Source organism: Melanotaenia boesemani, chromosome 4 (assembly GCF_017639745.1).
Source record: "Melanotaenia boesemani isolate fMelBoe1 chromosome 4, fMelBoe1.pri, whole genome shotgun sequence".
In the NCBI taxonomy this organism is placed as follows: domain Eukaryota; kingdom Metazoa; phylum Chordata; class Actinopteri; order Atheriniformes; family Melanotaeniidae; genus Melanotaenia; species Melanotaenia boesemani.
The window spans coordinates 11797991-11816737 of NC_055685.1; the positions used below are offsets into that span (position 1 = coordinate 11797991).

An 18747-nucleotide genomic window follows, 5' to 3' on the forward strand; every position below is an offset into this window, starting at 1 on the left:
TCTGGTTCTGGTTCCTAATCACTCTTTCCATCGTTACAACACTGTTACTGATGATAGAAACGTTACTATAATTCAGCATACTGAAGCTGTCTTCATCTGACCAGGGATTTTACAGAGAGAAACAATCACATAGCCCAAGTCATGATGATTAATTGATGAAGAGTTAAAAAAAAAAAAAAAAAAGTCAGTGTGCATAGTCAAACACACGAACACATTCTCACACACAAATAACCAAGATATGCAGCAACGGTGAGTCCAGAGAAAACAAAGAGTTTTAGTCTGGAATCACAGACATCACTTCTCCCTCACAGAGATCAAAGAAAAGAACATTAATGTTCATTATGACCAGAAACAAAGAGTTTCTTCATGGCGGCTGTAAGCAGTGAGAATCATGTGAAATTCTTGTGAGGAGGAGACGGAGCCACAACATCCAAGCACCCTGAGATTACTGTCAATGATTTTTTTGTTAATAATTTATTCCATAAGGTTCCATTTCATGCCTCAGTCTGATCTAATCTAATATTCAATTTTATTATGAACAGATGAACATGCAGATTAATTTGATGTTCCATTAAAGGGAACATATTTAAACAAAAAGTAACAGAATAATTGCTTTCCTGAATAATTTTTTTTTTTTTTTGAATACTGTAACTGTTGGTAACTCAGTTAATATTTGGTAAAAGTAACTAGTAGCTAAAATTGATTACTTTTTTTTTCAAAGTAATGTAAGAAAAGTATGTAATGTGCCCAACAGCGGTATTTATTAAATTTCATTTATTCATTTTCTAATATTAGTCATATTTTATTCTTTAGTGCAAAGATGTCCTACAAAGAAAGATGCATTCAGCAAAAAAGAGTTGTGTGAGGCAGACAGATAAGTTTTTTAAAAGGTATCAGCAACACTTACACAAAAACAAGAGGGTGAATCTTACTGTATGTGGTCAGCCACAGTGAGACACTTCGTAGAAGAGTTAGCAGGTTTTGCATCTTGTCATCATCTCCATATCTGTCTTCTGCGTTGAGCATAAATGGCCTTTACAGTACATATGTATGTCATACAGTTTCATGAATAATTAGCACTTTGAAAACAGTTTCAGACATTAAAAAACCTACAGCAACAACAAAGGATGTTTAACTTTTGCTTATCAAATCAAAAGCAGAGCAACTTTATACTGAAAAGGAACTGAGAGCACATTTCCCTTTGATCTATGTTCCAACAGCAAAATGTCAGGCTAAATGACACATTATGAGAAGTTCTGATTAACGTCACATCTGTCTCTTAAATTCCATCTTTTCTACACCTGAGAGGTCTTGATGGCAGAATATGTGCTGAAGTCTGATCTCTGGGTCCTCGTCCTCATGGATCTGTGTGATGCCTGATGGACTTCCAGAGCAGCGTAACACACGTCTTCATCCTAAGATTTGACATGTGTGGTTGAGAATGTGACTGGGCAACAAGCCAATAAATAAACACAAAGCTCAATGGGCCTCATTCACCAACAGTTCTTAGGAACAAATTTGCTCTTAAAGGCAAATTTAAACCGGGTGTGTGTACGCCACGTTATGGCTGTGCCGCACTCGCTGAAACATGTAAACATTATGTCATTAATTGGTCAGGGAGTCTCAGTGTTTTTTTTCATCATGGACAACAAGATGTTTATCCTGGAAGTGAAGAATCACAAGATTCTCCAATTCACCTGTTATTTCGTGATCTCACGGGCGCTCTGCACCTGACATGCTCCCAGTGTGAATTGATCAGCACTGCACGCGTCGCACACTGTAGAAATTGGGGATAAGTCTTATGACCTTTTTTTTTTTTAACTAAAACTATGGCATTCACAAAAATCTTTGTATTCAAGATTAGTCTTATGAAAGAACAAATTATACACTATATTTGAGAACTGACATGTCTGAACAAAATCAATGTTTGTTTCTATTGTTTGACTAAAATTAATCAAAAATTAAATGACAGTAACATGTTTCAGTCTTTTTAATAGCTTTTTGGAAATTTAAAAAAGTATTTGTTATTCAAAAATAGATTGCACGATATTGTGGATTGTGCCGTGAACATAACCTACTACATAAATTAGTCATTTGTCATTCAACAAACAACACGTTGTAGTCATGGGGATTTCATTTTAATTCTGTTCCTGGTCTAACACCATGGGTGCACAGTAGGCATGCGCTTCCAACAAGGGGTCAGTGGGACATATTTTTTAATAATAAAAATTTACTACAACAGTAGCTTTATATAATAATAATTACTTTAATCAATAATAGTCAATAATTGAGGATGTGTGCTGACTCTTGATTAATAACACCACTGACCATCTAATATTGTTACTGACTGACTGTCTGCAAATAGCCCTTCAGTCTCATCCCCTTTTATGGGCATTTTCAGATATTTACCAGCAAGTTACTGACAATTTGCAAGAGATGGGGGACTACCAATCTAACAAGAAACATAGAAGAAAACATTTGTGAAACTGATGGAGAGTTTTCTTAAATAAATGAATGAACGAATTTTGAATGAACAAAAGAATGAAAGAGAAACTGTATGCAAAAAAGAAAAAAGAATAATAATAATTATATTAATCAAATCATAATATAAAGACGTTTTTAAGAAGATTTGTAAGAAGACAGTGGTGAATGAGATCCAACGTCAGTAGATGAGTAGAAATATGAACCAAAAAAACATTAGAAAAATCCATACAAATAGCAACATATAAATCTGCTTTCATTGATCACCTGTGTTGCTTCTCTTGGACTTTTTGTATTGCTTATCTTTAAATCCTTGTGGGGTGTATTTACTGCTGAAACAAGATCATAAATGTCAAATGTCAGTCATATTTCAGAAATCAAGCTTGAAGATAAAAAAAAACAACAGTAAATACCTGTTTTCTGCAAAAGCAGACACACCAAAAGAGAGGAGAAGCAAGCGGACAGGACAGAAACGGCTGGACACCAAATGTAGAACAGCTTCCAGCAAACATCACAGCCCTGCTGAGTCTGGTTGAAGTCAGGAAGAGGTTCATGGGAATCTGGATCAAACACAACATTTTACTTTTTTCCTCTGAGGTTTTGAGTTTTAATTCTTTTTCTTTAACCTAACCCATAATGAGCGATATTCCTGCTGAAAGATGTTTATATTGTTTTTATCAAAGAAGCTGAGCTGACCACCTGTTTATTTTTTTATTTTTATTTTTTTGTACAGGTAAAAAGTTTCTTACAAACGGATTTTTTATTGGTGGTAAAAAAGATCTATTTGAATAAGGTCTATTGATAGCTATTGTTTAATAGATTTAGATAATTTTCTCAGCAGTAGTAGTTTTTGCACATGATTTAATAGTGACTTTGTTTCACATTTACTAATATTAAGGTCAAGTTATTTTACAAATTAATTTTGAAGAACACATAAAATATCGTTAACATATATGACGAAAGTACTTACCGATTCTGAGCCTTGTGATGTTTCCATATGTGTAAGTATATGTGCTACCCATTTGTTCATTCTTATCCTCCACCTTTCTTATTTCTTTTCCACAGTAGTAGAGGCCCTCATCAGTTTCAGTGACATTTATTATCATCAGGTCATAGGACTCTGAGGTACTGTTGTTCACTAGTTCAAACTGAAGAGGATTCAGAAGTTCACTGGTGTGCTTTTTCCTAGTAATCTCTAACACTTTGAGAACAAGAGTAGGTTGGTTCTCATGAGAACAGTTCCTGAACCACACTATGTATACTCCAGTCGACGTTTTACAGTCACAATAGAGGGTGATGTTCTCTCCAGGTCTGACTCTCACCTCAGACAATGTCCAGTTATAACTGCTGGATATAAAACCTGGAATACAGATAGAACAAAATATAATGAAAGATTGATCAGACTGATGCTTGATCAATCATCATTTAAACTTTAAGTTAAAGAAAATTCAATAATAAAAAAAAAAAACTTAAAGGAAAACTGAAAAAAACCTTAAGAAATTTAAAATTACCCAGAAGAAGCAGCAGAACAATAGTTGGTCCCTCCATGAGTGCTGGTGACATGGAGCTGAAATGCAACTTCACACATTTTACTGCCGGATGCTGATGACAGAGAATTTTCCATTCAAGGAAATGAAGCTGTTGATTTGCAGGTTAAATGGAACATTTTCTTCTGTGGTTGTTTCTCATTGAACATTGAGTTACTTTCTATATTGACATAAAAATGAAATAAGATTTATTTGGAGAAAACCAGATGAAACAACAGCAATGATGATTTTGACCTGATCGAAGCCACAACTTATGAACATACAGAGGAATCACAAAGGTTTCACCTTTCAGCAAAGTAACTTTATGTATTATAACTGTATATGGAAAATGTTATGTGTACAATATCACAGTTAAATACTGTACTCTACTTTAGATGCATTAACTCTAAAGCTTTAATGCATCAAAATACTAATTTATCATCATAAAAATTTAGTGATTGGAGTCATTTGAAAATACTATGCTCAGGTGAAAATTAAAAACCACGTTGGTTTCATATCCATCACATACAAATAATTGTGAAGTAATCATTTGATGTGAGTTTTATGTGGAACTTCTTGGTGGACATTAAATTGGTACTGAATTGCACCAGGGGTAAATTAAGCTGCAGCTCTGCAGAGTGAAACAAATATGCTTTGTCAAAATTAAATGTTTAATTTTACATATTGTACATAAATTTGCAAAACTTTTCTTAGGCTTAAAAGTATGCATAAGTAGGCCTGTCACGATAAGCCATAAGTCAGTTAATTGCATGGTAAGAAAAAATGAGTGCAATGAGTTTGCCGGCTGCGATCACTTTCTTTTTTTTTTTTTTCTACCTTACATTAGAATAGACTGTGTATGACAGTAGGTTTTACTATGGAGTATCTCGACTAATCCAGAGTGCGGAGTGTATAATGAAAACTCTGGGAGTGGATGTATCCTTTAGCTAGCCGCTTACTTTATTATCTGGTGGAACCCTCGCCAACACATACAAGCTGTGCATCCGGTAGGATGCATCATGGGAACTGTAGTCGTCCTGCTACACCTCTTCCTTTTTGCTTGAAACATATACTCTACTATTTCTTTTCTTTGAACTGTAACTATAACATACATACAACCCGGAACCCAAAACATCTTCATACCTTTCACATCTCCCTTATCATCTTTTTTTTTTCTCTAACAGAACTTTTCTAAACAGTCATAACGCCTTCTCCTTTATCAGCAATATCATAAGTCCATTCTGTCTGGTGGTCTAGTCATTCAACCAGACCTGGTAACTGTCTCTGTAGGCCGAAGATGGCTCCTGTTTCTTCTCAAAACCCCATTATCCGTCTCGACCAGGTAGGATGTTGAAGTACCTGCAGGTGCAACAACTGCTCCATCTGTTCTGTCGGTAGTAATCCACACTTTCTGTCCCGATGTCAGTTGTGGGAGATTTCAGGCACGGTGTCTCCGGTTGTAGTATTGTCCTTGCTGACGTCGTCCTTCCCCGTCCTTCTTCCGGAACTCTTATAGATCTGGCCACGTTGTTTTCAGTTTGGATGTTGGTTGTGGTAGAGACGGTTCCTTCCCATCAGTAACTGCGCTGGCGAGAATCCATGCTCCAGTGGAGTGGCTCTGTATGCCAGCAATGCTCTGCTGTGATCGTCGTCTTTTTTCCACAGTTCTTTTATCGTACAAACCACACATTCACCTTTCCCGTTGGCTTGTGGGTAACGTAGCCTGCTCGTGACATGAAAGAACTGAAAGTCTTTTGCGTATCGTTGGAACAACTCTGATGCAAACTGCGGTCCATTATCTGATACCACAGTTTAAGGAAGTCCATGTCTCGCGAAGACCTCTTTGACAGCTTTGATCACAGTTTCAGCTGTTTTGTGTTTGAGTTCTGCTATCTCGATGTATCTGGAGAAATAGTCTATGATCAAGAGATGTTGTTTTCTCGACCACTCCACACCAAGTCTATTCCGATTTTCTGCCATGGTCGTTCTGGAACTGGTGAGGTCAACAAGGGTTCAGAGTTCTGTGGAAAGTTGGCATTGTTTTACCATTTGTCTTATCTGTGTGCTGATGCCCGGCCACCAGACAGACTCCTTGGCTCTGGCTCTGCACTTTGAGATCCCTTGATGTCCTTCGTGTAGACACTTTAAAATATCTGCTCTCATGAGGAGTGGTATCACCAGTCTGTCTCCCCTCATGAGCAGATTATGAGCAATGTGAAGATCTGGTCTGTGTTGCAAGTAAGATTTTATATTAGAGTCCAGCCTGCATTTCTCTGGCCAGCCTCCACAACAAGTTCCCTAATTTTTTTACACACATTGTCCTCTTTTTGTGCCATTCTTATTTTCCCCAGCCTTTTCTCTGTAGCTGGGAGGCAAGTAACAACAGTCTATAAAAATTTTCCAGCTGAAGATATTCTGCCGAGGGTGGGTCCTCCAGTGGGGCTCTGGAGAGAGCAAGAGCATCAGCTGTGACGAGGTTTTTTCCTGGAACATGAACAATGTTGAATAAGAAGCGCAGCAGCTTCAGACGAAACCTCAGGATCCATGGTGGAAGATCATCCAAGCCTCTCGTGCTTAGCAGCGGTACAAGGGTCTTGTTGTCTGTCATCAATGTGAACTGTAAACCCATGAGATATGATGAAAATCTTTCACACACCCTTAAGACTGCTAGTGCCTCCTTTTCAATTTGCGCATAGCACCTCTCTGTGTCCGTCAATCCTCTGGAAATTAAACAATACAGCTATATGTAACCAGTCTTCAGGAGCTGTCTGCCTGCTTTTGGGTAAGCACCACTCCGATACCGTACGGTGACGCGTCGGCAGCAACCTTTGTTTCTGCAGTATTGGAGTACTGTGAGAGTACATCTGAGGAACTTAACGTGTTTTAATTTCTGAAACACTGTTTACTGAGGCTCTCCCCATGTCCATTCACTTTAACTTTTTTCAACCAAGGCTCTGATCTTTCTAAACCCATTTTCCCCCAAAACACGCAATCTTTACTATTATTTTCCTCCGGATCTTCTGTGACTTCACGCATTCTAGCTGCTTCTACTGTGCAACATACTACCGCAAAATGTCCTTTTTTCTGACATTTATTACATTGTGCTTCTCTTGCTGGGCAGTCTCTCCACGAATGTTTGTTCCTTCGACCACACCGGCCGCCCTCTTTTCCAGCTTTCTGTTTTTTTTTTTCCTTTTTTGACTGCCAAAACATTGTTGGCTGTATCTCCCACAGCATACAAAAGTGAGTTCACTTGATATTTCTCCAATTTGCTGTCAAGAGCTGTTGCGATCCGAAACCTCTCAAATCTTCTAATCTATTTTGGCCATTCAGCTGGGCGTGTGAAGTCAAACAGACCTGGAGGTGTTACTTGCACGGTTGTCGCCATTTCCATTGTTCCATCCCTGGATTCTAGTCCTTCAGGATCAAAACTCTTGGATGCAGTGATGAGGGGAGATATTTCAGCTTCATCAACAGCAACAATACGCAGTTTTTTTTTTTTTTAAATACAATGGTACTAACTGGCAGTTTTGCCAGTTTTCCCTGTTTGAGCCCTCTTGTTTAATATTTTAACAGACTGCATGTTATTCTTTTTAATATTTTTTTTTTTGAAGGGCCATTTTGTTCACAGAACAGAGACTGTATTATCTATCATACTTATTGTTTTTGGTTGTTTGGTTTTCATTCATTGCCAATGAGACTGAGAGTCCATTCTCTTTATTTCTGTTTATTTGATTTTGTGTTTGTTATTTAACATTTCTTGCAGTTCCAGTGTAAAATGTACTTTAGAAATAAAAATCTGTTGTTTTGCATTATTATGGCATTGTCATTATATTAGTTCAATGGTCTCAATATGACATTATCACTTTGCGCAACATTATCGTTTATTGCAATAATTCCTGAGAAAATTAATTGCACAGCAAAATTTGTTATCGTGACAGGCAAACAAAACACCTGATCCAACTTTGCCAGTTCAAGCTTCAGTACAAAACATACATAATATGACCCAGATGATTCACAGTTGTTATGTTCTAAAGCACATAACAGACTGCAAATGGTCTTCATTTTAGTTTATATCAGGCAATATATTATGTGCTAGATGGTAGGATCTACAAAGCCTTTGCAATACATCAAGAAACATTTTTCTGAAGTTGCTCCACAATTATCCAGGACAGTTTGTCTCAGGTTGGGGAACTTGTGCCCATCTTTACATCTTTACATCAGCCTCTCTGAGATGCTTATTTGATTATCAAGTATTCTGTTTTTTTATTTAATTTTTATTTTAAAGGTTCCAAAATATGCAAAATTCATCATCTAAAGGTTTTTCTAACAGTCATATGAGTCCTCATAGCCTGTATATGAGGCCCAAAAATGAGAAAATTCTGTCACCTCAGTCACTTTCTTGCTCCACTTTTTAGTGAATGTGTGCTGAAACGGGTGAATCTGTGATCTCACCTAGTAACCACTGCCCCTTGAAGTGAATACTGTCACTGATGTTAAAACAATGTGTTTTTTAATTGTTGAAAGATTATGACCCCTCCATTCCTCAAAGTGGTTTTGCCCACTTGCGGTTTTCCAATGGGCAGGGCTGCCGGTGTTTGCGGGTCTCACGCAATGAGGAAACCACAGCAGTGTGTAAAAGCCAATAAGTCATTTATCTCACCACAAACACGAGGTTGTAACATGAAAAGTGACATTTCTACTGCTTTGTCCCAAATAAGCTTCTTGTTGTTTTTTTAATCAAGACTTCAGTTAACCAGCCGTATACCAGCGCCACATTATGGTACCGTAATTACCATATATCAGCGCAAAGCTGTGCTTCTCATCTTTCAGAATCATTGATAGCGTAAATGGTCGCAGAGTTACAGTATTTTAAAGAATGCAATTTTGCTAGAGAGATATTCAGATTTTGAAATATTTAAGTTAGATGCCAGATTTTTTTTTATTATACACTACTGTTCAAAAGTTTTGAGTCACTTTGCCATGGGATTCAATAGGGAAGTGACCCCAAACTTTTGAAGGGTAGTGTAAGTAGAAAGGGTCCAGTAATATCAAGACATTGTGATAAATATGTCAATAAGAAAGGAATTAAATTCTTATGAAAATGTTTCATAATGTTTCATTAGGTGAAGTCAAGACAGCTGAGCACATAGAGACAACTTTTAGTTTTCACAAATAGATAAGATAGCAGATACATGGATAAATGGATGGTCAAAACATTTTATTTCTAGGCGTACAGTTACAAGTTATAATGTAAACATATGAGGGCTGTGCATTTTTAGGATTTTAATGACCTGCTTTTAATGACGGATTCTGGTAGCTCTGCCATTTTAGTGCTCTTGGACCTGACAGTTGCTTTCAACACGGTAGACCATGCAACTCCTTTATCTCATTTGGAAAACTGTGTGGGTGTCAGGGGGGTTGCTCTCAAGTGGTTTCAGTCTTACAGGAGTGGGAGGTCCTTTTCAGTTAGGCTAGGCTCCTCCACCTCATCCTCTGCTCCGCTGCACTGTGGTGTCCCCCAGGGTTCTGTCCTTGGGCCAATCCTTATCCCTCTACCTCCTCCCATTCACAGAGACTTTTAGAAAAAATGGCGTGTCTTATCATTTCTATGCTGTTGACTGCCAAATTTACATGGAAAATGCCAAAAACAGCCATGCCCTAGCCAAAATTTATTTAAAACTGAACGAGGCGAAGACTGAGATCATGCTGTTTGGAAATGCCCTCCTTGACTTGGGACCCCTCCAAAATTATGTTCGTCCCAAAGTCACCAGCTTTGAAGTCACCATTGATAGTGATTAAACTTGATAAACAGGTCAATGCCATTTTAAAATTGAGTTTTTATCACCTTCGTCTTTTATCAAAAGTGAAATCTTTTTTATCTTTTAATATTTTTTGAACAGGTTGTGAATGCCTATATTTTCTACATGTCTGGACCACTGCAATGATTTTTGCTCAGGAATCTGCAATAACACACTTTCCCGTTTGCAGTTAGTCCAGAACTCCGTGGCACAACTTTTAAATGGGGCCAGGAAATGCGAACATATCACCCTTATTTTAGATTCTTTGCACTGTCTGACTGTATGTTTTAATGGATTTTAAGATCTTATTCTTTGTATTTAAAGCTTTAAATGAACTGACCCCCCAATACATTGCCGACTGCCTTTAAATTTACACTCCAGTGCACGCTTTAAGGTCCGAGGGCCAGTCCCAGCTTGTGGTGCCTAAGAAGAAACTTAAAACTAGAGGGGAGAGGCCTTCTCTGTAGTCAGCCCCAGACTCTGGAACCCTCTGCCCCTCCATGTCTGATCTGCCCCCAAGTGGAGTGATTTAAGTCCTGTCTAAAGACCCACTTTTAACACTGCGTGAGTATTGTGATCCTCTATGTCAATATTGTTAATTTTTTATATGCATCACTTTGCAAACATGTCTTTGTTTTTAAAATGTGCTTTATGAATAAAGTGGATTGAGACTGTTTTAGGTATCTTTTCAGTATGATTTGAGTATCTTTCTAACTTGATGTAAATTTATTTATTTATAAATTAACTTATTGCACTATGGGGAGGCAATTCAGAACCAATCTGGTTTAACATTCTGTGCAATGTCAACATATAGTCTTATTCTTAAAATGTGCAGAATTAGTATTAAACTAGCATTTTATTCAGAGTAACACAAAGGCTGAAGGTTAGCCCCTTCCATCATCTTTCTTCTTGAATTTATGTCTGTTAATATAAGAATTTGTGCCCTACTCAGTGGTGGTAAGAGACATAAAATTTTGACCTCATCACATAGCATTATATAAAAGGTCAACAGCTGGCAAGTTGAAACTTATATGACATCTTTTGAGGTAAAATGTAAACAAAATAGTTTTTGAGGAAATCCCAAGACTTTATTTGAAACTATTTCTTATGACGGTGCCCATGTCGGCAGTGGCTGCAAGGGCTCATGATAGATACACAGATACAAACATTGTTAAACGAACGGTTTTTAATCGGAACAGCCAGCTGCACAGTGTTCAATGGATTTCGTAAATTCAAATACCATGGATTTACTACAAGACCTGGGACTGCTGTGAACACAGGGTGAGGCCCGCTTATCACTAATACACCCCCTTGTGGCTGGCAGCAGTGTGTGCAGAAGAAGAAGTGTGGAGCCCGCGGCGGGGCTAGCACTAGGGCTAAAACTAACCCTTGTCAAACAGCGCTACCATCGATTATGCTAGCAAACACCAGCTCACTTGAGAACAAACTGGATTATATCAAGCTAGACTCCACATCTAAATGAGAGGTGAGAGACGCTGTGCTCTTGTTTTCTGTGAGACCTAGATCAACGACACAGTCACGGAGGATGTAATTAGCTTTGCAAGACTGACAACTTACCAAGCTGATAGGAGCAGGCCAACATGAAGAAGGTTCTTCCTTATATTTATCAACATGCTGATTTTGCAACCAGAGGAACTAACACCCTCGATCATGTGTACACCGACATCAAAGCGCCATTTAAAGTTTTTCCTAACCCTCACCTAGGTTCATCGGACCACATTTCGATTATGGTAACTCCATTTTACTGACCCCTGCTCACCAGAACCAGGCCCTCCTCAAAGCTGGTAAGAGTGTGGCAAGAAGGAGCCACGACAGCCTGCAGTGCTGCTTTGAATGCATGGATTGGGCTATGTTCAGAGAGGCTGTCACCATGAACCAGAAAACTGACATTGAGGAGTATGCTACCACTGTATCTGCCTACAAACACAAGAGATGCTGCTTTTAAATCTGGTGATGCTGCGGTGCTAAGAACAGCAAGAGCTAGGCTGAATAAAGCAATCAGACTAAATAAAAGGGCCCACTGACACAAAATACAAGACTTTCAGGACCACAGGAACACCAGGAGACTGTGTCAGGGGATTACATCTGTCACATCTTATAAGATCACTCCTCAATCCTGTAAGACCAACAGAGACTCCATGAACCAACTCAATAAATACTTTGGACAGATTAAAGTACTCAACAACACAAGCAGTGAAGGCTACTCCCTAATCAGAAGAGCAGGTGCTGTGACACTAATAAGAATTAACTCAGGAAAAGCTGCGGTCCTCACCAGATACCGAGCAGCATGCTTCAGGAGTGTGCAGAACAACTGACGCATGTCCTGACAGACATATCATATCAAGCGGTGGTGCCATCCTGCTACAAAGTTTCAGCCATCATCCCAGTTCCAAAAAAAAAAAAAAAAAAAAAATCCATGGTCACAACCCTTAATGACTATTGCCCTGTAGCACTCACCTTCTTAATAATGAAGCATTTTGAATGGCCCTCCTACTTCCTACTTCCTACATCCTCACTTCATTCCTACTCCTTTCACTTGACTCACTTCAGTTTGCCTACTGCTCAAACTGGTCCGCAGAGGATGCCATATCCGCTGCACTTCCCCTGACACTGGGTCACCTGGAAAACAAGAACTCACTGGATGTTGTTTGTGGATTTTAGTTCAGCCTTCAATCTGATAAACAACCTAGGCCCACTGGGACTGAACACTGGCCTTAAGAATTGGATGCTGGAATGTTTTGACTAACAGGCCACAGTTTCTAAGGGGAGGAAACAACAAGTCAGACACCATCACATTGAACACCGGCTCTCAGTACGGGTGCGTCCTGAGCCCTCTGCTTAACACCTTGATTACCCACAACTGTTGTGCCAAGTACCGTGTAAATCACATCATCAAGTATGCGGACGACATGACGTGGTGGTTCTGGTCCAGGACTGCGAGGAGAGGCAGTTCAGGGAGGAGGTCAAACTTTTTTACTTATTGGTGCACAAACAACAATCTGATCCTGAATGTGGAGAAAACCAAGGAACTGGGGATCAACTTCAGGAGAAAACGGCCTGCGCCCACCTCAGTTTAAATCAGGGGTGTTGTCCCACACACCTGGTTCCTGCACCCCTCCTCCACTGTCAAAAAGGCCCACCAGCACTTGCACTTCCACAGGGATAAAAGAGAGCTCACCTTAGCCCAACAATTCCCCCCACCTTCTACAGAGGCACCATTGAGCGTGTGCTCACTAGCAGCATCTCTCTGTGGCACAAGAGCAGCAATTTCTCAGACAAAAAGTTTCTGAGAAGGGTGATCAGGGTGGCCGAGAGGATTATTGGGGTCACGCTGGCCCCACTTCAGGACCTGGCAAAACAGTGCTGCCTGACCAGGGCAGTGAAAATCAACAAGAGCCCCACCCATCCCTACTATAGACTGTTTTCTGTCCTACCCTCAGGCAGAAGGTCCGCAGTGTGACATGTAGAACTGGAAGGTTCCGGGCCATTTTTTTTATCTAACTGTCATCGGACTACTCACTTGCTAACACAGTAACACATAGCAACATGAGCCAATACTGGATGATGGCACTTTAATTCAGCGTTTGTATTATATTTATAATAATTTCTTTTAAATGGCAGTTATATTTTTATAACTATTGTTTCTTACTTTTAGCTTTTTACTATTTTCTTTTACAATGTGTTTACCTGGTGTACTGTTTTTGAATGACAATGAAGTAATCTATCTTTGGAATTTAAACACATTTTTGCAACTGATGACTCCGGACAAATTAAAAAAAAAAAAAAAAAAAAAAAAAAAATAAGGATAAGTTTCATCAGTAAAAACACATTTTTTAATTAGACAGTTGGTTTCAGCATTTTTATTAATTAATTAATTAATTCATTCATTCTTTGGTTCTCACAAACTTTAAGTACTTCAAAGTGTTGACACTTAGAAAAAAAGCTGACTTTTATTTTGTCAACTGTAACACTGATCTTGAGTGGTTGGTTGCTTTCACTTTAGTGTTGATCTCGATATAAAGATGAAAGCTTTTGTTTGGAGATGATGCTTGAAGATAATCGAGTCCACACAGTGAGCACCACTCAAGTCTCCTAGAAGAGGAAGTTAAACAGGGTGTTTTGTAACCTGCACAGACATTCTGATGCACAATATACATTCATAATTAAGAAACTTTCCTTTAAAGTTTTGGCAGCTGGCTTTACAGATAGATGTTTGTAACTTGGGTAAGAACCCTCATAAATGGAAATTAACAACAGAAAGCAAGTTGAACATATTTCCCCTGACTGATTTCAAGTACATTATATAGGCTGTGTGAGGATAGCAGTATAGATTATGTAGCCTGCAATTGTAATTGAGTTGAAGAAATAATTATCCTAACTAGGAAAAATCCTTGCGGAGGAGGAGAAAAAAAAAAAAAAAAAAAACTGGAGTGGAAATCCACAAAAGAAAAATGGATATACTATGTATATTTAAGAATAAATTTATATTATATTATATTATATTATATTATATTATATTATATTATATTATATTTGAGAAGGCCCCAGTCAGTCATTTCAGTTCATAGTTTGTTGGCCCACACCTAAAACTGCTGCTGAGTCATGTCATTATACTGTTAGCCAGTTATTTAATTCCCCCTAATGTAGACTACATCAACTTTTCTTAAAAATTGACCTTCTTTTGGCCACGGGTAGAATTTATTGATAAATTTATTCATTTTTTCTATTTTCCTTGACCTTTTCTTAATCACATCTTGTCAGGGTGAACTGAAATGGGACCACCAACTAAGAAGGAATGCTTTTGATCAGCAGGCTGATCTATGACGAGAGGACACAAGGTGGTTAAATAAATAAAAATTATAGAATTATAGAGACCTAGAGAAATACCATTTTTTATTCATTTATTTTAGCTGCTTAGACAACAGAACAATTGAGTGCAGATGATCTTTGTCTGATTTGGTTTTCTCTACTAGAATTTAGGGGGTTTACGTGCAACTGGTGTAATTGACCAATAAAACTCCTCTCACATTTGTTTCTGTACTAGGAACCACAAATTGCATCATTCTGCAAACAAGAAAGAAGTGTGAATGAGCAAAAACTAAAGCAAGTTCTCTTTTCACAGTACAGAAACCACCACACTTTCCAACCACATGAACTCACTTTGTTTCAACACGTTCTCTTTTTAATTTTTTTTCTACAGACTATTGCTGTATTTACACATATGCTTACTTGCTGATTTTCCTAAGTTATAAGTAGCTGATTTAATAAAAGCAAATGTTGTATTTTTTCTGAGATACATCCCTTTCCTGTCTAAAAAAATATAAGGGTAGTGGTACATCAACAGTTTCATCCAGAAAGCCTGAAAACATCAACATAATAACAACTGATCAATATTTGCCTGAAGAACTTCATGTTTTTTTATGGGGCAGATGTATTTCTTGTTTTACAAGCTTCTCATTGGTTACATCTTTATTTTAAATCTGAATGCCTTTACACCTGAGATGTCTTGATGGCAGAATATGTGCTGAAGTCTGAACTCTGGGTTGTTCTCATCCTCTTTGATCTCTTTGATTCCTGACGGATTTCCAAAGCAGCATAGCACACATCTTCACCCTGTGATCAGACATTTGTTATCAGGCATAATGACAGTGTGATTTTATGAAATATCATATGAAAAACACACTGTAGCTAGACAAGAAGCCAATAAATAGATACACAGCTCTAAGTTTCCTTTCTGATCATCATCCAACGTGCCTGGTGGATTCCTAAAGTTACCAGACAATCAGAATTTCTACTGAACAATCTTTACTTGGGAGGAAATAAGTTAGATTATTAGTGCTACTGAATTCAATCATACATATTCCTTTAAATTGTTTTATGGATGTTCTTAAACACATCACGTTACTTTGTTCTAATTTCACTATTCATTTAGCTGCACTTTGTTCAGTCACCACACACAGTAGTATGCATACGGCCAGAGGACGTATAGTATGCCATGGAATAGTGTTCAGTGGGAAAGTAGTGTTAGCGTTGCCATGACAAAAAACTAAAATGATCTGCATCATTCATCAGTTGCCAAACAGAGCAGCAGGCTTTAATTCATACCAGCCAAAATGAAATTTAAACTGCAATGAGCAAGTTGGTGGGTGTAAATTTAGAGGCCTGAATAGACAAACTGTAAAAAGTTCAGTGTCGTAGAACTCAATAGCAAAACCAGGGACTTCATTAATTTGCTCTAAATTATAACTCGGAATTAATATGATGAGAAAGGGTGTAAATAACAATACTAATAAGTGTGCTGCTTTTTGTTACCTGTATTTCTCTTGTTTGACTTCTCGGGTCACATTTTTGTTCATCTTGAGTTTTTGCTGATAAAATGAAAAGAAAAATAACATAAAAATAGCAAATTATCATAAATATTTTGATATGGCAAATTAAACATAGAAAGCACCTGTTTTCAGGCAAAGATGGTAAACTAGACAAGTAAAGAGGAGGGTGGAGAGAACAGTCGTAGCTGAACACACGGAGAGAAGCAGCTTGCAGTTAAAATCACATTTCCAGTGAGGCCCGTTGAACTCTGGATTGCAACTTTCTGTATGCAACTTTGTACCTGATTTTAGAGAAATATAAAAAAGAAAAAAATACTGAATGAGTTTTATAAACATAAAATAAATGTCACATTATCAAACATCATGCTGCATCAATAAAGTTTCTTGTCGATCTTTTTTTTTTTTATCTTAAACCTTTTTAGAATAAACAACAACACCAAAACACCTTTGATTGAGCAAATTCTTTTTCTTCTTTTTTAACCCTTCTCCTTTTTAATTACCATAACCAGTCCAGTAAGTTAAAAACTGGATAGTGATGAAGATGATGTGAGGGTTATCTCAATCAGCTGAGTCTAACATAAAGTCCTTTCCTGAAAAGGATCTTCTATGTTACTGTAAACATACAGCAGGTGTATAAAATAAGTCTTCTTTACAATATTGAAGCCCAATCTGACACATCTCAGGTTTTTTAAGATAATTTATTTAGTTGAAAGTATATTATCAGATAATTCAGACAAAAGTACTTACTGAGTGTGAGCCTCGTTGTAATGTTGCAAAAATTGTAAATATATTTTGAAGAAATGCATTTATGTTGCTCCACTTTCAATCTTTTCGTTCCACAGTTGTAAACGCCCTCGTCAGATTCAGTTACATTTATGATCAGTAGGTCATAGGAATCAGAAGTCTGGTTCTTCACAAATGTAAAATGATGATTCAGATTCAAGCTATAATCAGACTTTACTTCTAGAAGAAGAGAAGGCTGGTTCTCATGAGTACAGTTTCTGAGCCACACTATGGATTCTCCAGTTCCAGGTGGTTCGCTACAGTAGAGAGTGATGTTGTCTCCAGGTCTGACTGTCACTGATCCAGAATTCCGATTGTTACTGCAGGAAACAACTCCTGGAATTAAAATACAATCATAAAAAAATGTGACAAATGTTCTACAGTCTCAAATTACAGCTCAGCAAAACAACATTAAAACCTCAAGTTCGAAATTATTTCTGACAAAGAGTAGTAGTGTTTCATTTAAATATAAAAACATGCAAAAACAAACAAACAAAAAAACAAACAAACAAAAAAACAAAAAAACAAAAAGGGAAACATAATTTTACCCAAGAGAGCAACCAGAGTGATGAGGAGTCCTTTCATGAGGGATGATGACCTGCGAAGCTGAGGGACAGTGTGACAGCTTCTACTTGCGGATGCTATGATCTATGCAGACTTCTCCATTAAAGGAGATGTAGCTGTTGATTGGCTTGTTGAATGGAACATTTTATTCTGTGGCTATTTTGTGTGCAGTCAGCAGGGTGCAATGTGACCATTTGTGGGCTGGTGACACTTTTGTGAAACTTATTGACAGCTCTGAAATAAAATTAGGGCTCAGTAAGTCTTAACCAAGGACCTTTAGACTCTTCAGCTGAAACCAAGAACTTTTTTGGGCTCTAATTACCATTGTATGACATTGCAACAGATATACAGTCTTTTTTAAATGCAGTGTAATGCTGTTTTAATTAAAATTTTGAAATTATAGACATTTTTTAAAAAGGGTGATGTCTGAAACCATGGAAAAGTTTTATTTTGGCAGCCATTTTGTATAACATGGTCTGAGGGAGGCCAATAACTGAATCCAGTGAATAGGAAATTAATCTTAAGTCCAGACTAATAGAAAATGTTTAAAACATAGGTTTGTTATCTTATCCAAAACATAGCAAAGTCACAATGTTTGTAAATTATGAGATAGCAACATGTCAATAGTTTTATTAAGTGCAGCAAACGTGTGACTTGATGGTAGTTGATGGTAGCATGGCATAGCACGCATAGCAAAAAAAGAGGGACATAAAAGAATAAAATGACTAAAAACATCAAGCCTCATTAAACAAAAGTTCTTAAGATCCATCCATCCATCTATCCATCCATCCACCTATCCATCCATTCACAGTGTCTATCTATCCTTCTGTGTACCATAAGATTTTGGCTAGCTAATGTCAGATGTAGTTTCCTGTATTGGTGTGAGCTATTTTCTATATGTAAAGTGAGTTATGGGCATTGAGACTGCTCTTATCTGCAAGCTAAATTTGTTTGCACAGATATTTGCAGTTGTACGGAGAGATGTTTATTTTTGTGGGTTTCCTGTGAGAAAGTCTAAAAACTTTCCTGTGAAGTAAAGTTTGTTTTGCCTCATACGTTTTTGTGAACTATGTACCAGGGGCATCTTTAAAACAAACTACCAAGAAAGTCTTAGTAAGTGAATCTGAAGAAAAATGTGAACAAGTATTTCATAGTCACCCATTAACTATGCATATGGTTTACACAAATGATAGTTTTGTTTTAGGAAAAGTGAAGGTGGATTCTTTCCAGTACCAGAAACTC

The 18747-nt window shown here is 37.6% G+C and overlaps 2 protein-coding genes across 3 annotated transcripts; both read right to left on the reverse strand.

Annotated features, from left to right (window-relative positions):
• Positions 1-555: 555 nt before the first annotated feature.
• On the reverse strand, positions 556-4033 carry LOC121638959. 2 transcript variants are annotated; one of them, XM_041984082.1, is made up of 5 exons: positions 3993-4033; positions 3452-3841; positions 2895-3041; positions 2749-2810; positions 556-1415 (listed from the first exon to the last, which is right to left on the reverse strand). In XM_041984082.1, exons 1-5 carry the CDS (start codon positions 4027-4029, stop codon positions 1296-1298), a joined length of 756 nt encoding a protein of 251 aa, XP_041840016.1. In that variant the 5' UTR covers positions 4030-4033; the 3' UTR covers positions 556-1295. The 2 variants fall into 2 exon arrangements, with proteins under 2 accessions (XP_041840016.1, XP_041840015.1); XM_041984081.1 differs by having other exon boundaries at positions 2749-2813.
• A 10349-nt stretch (positions 4034-14382) lies between these two features.
• On the reverse strand, positions 14383-17626 carry LOC121638960. Its single transcript, XM_041984083.1, has 5 exons — positions 17490-17626; positions 16906-17277; positions 16281-16439; positions 16142-16197; positions 14383-15442 (listed from the first exon to the last, which is right to left on the reverse strand). Exons 1-5 carry the CDS (start codon positions 17524-17526, stop codon positions 15320-15322), a joined length of 747 nt encoding a protein of 248 aa, XP_041840017.1. The 5' UTR covers positions 17527-17626; the 3' UTR covers positions 14383-15319.
• Between the last annotated feature and the right edge of the window lie 1121 nt (positions 17627-18747).

Coding starts and splice junctions, on each gene's coding strand:
- LOC121638959 (XM_041984081.1), bottom strand. CDS start 4,029: ATGGAGGGACCAACTATTGTTCTGCTGCTTCTTCTGG. Junction 3,042..3,451: donor CATCACAAGGCTCAGAATCG/GTAAGTACTTTC, acceptor TGTTTGATCCAG/ATTCCCATGAACCTCTTCCT. Junction 1,416..2,748: donor GTCCAAGAGAAGCAACACAG/GTGATCAATGAA, acceptor GTCAAATCTTAG/GATGAAGACGTGTGTTACGC.
- LOC121638960 (XM_041984083.1), bottom strand. CDS start 17,526: ATGAAAGGACTCCTCATCACTCTGGTTGCTCTCTTGG. Junction 16,198..16,280: donor CCATCTTTGCCTGAAAACAG/GTGCTTTCTATG, acceptor TCATTTTATCAG/CAAAAACTCAAGATGAACAA. Junction 15,443..16,141: donor GTCAAACAAGAGAAATACAG/GTAACAAAAAGC, acceptor GTCTGATCACAG/GGTGAAGATGTGTGCTATGC.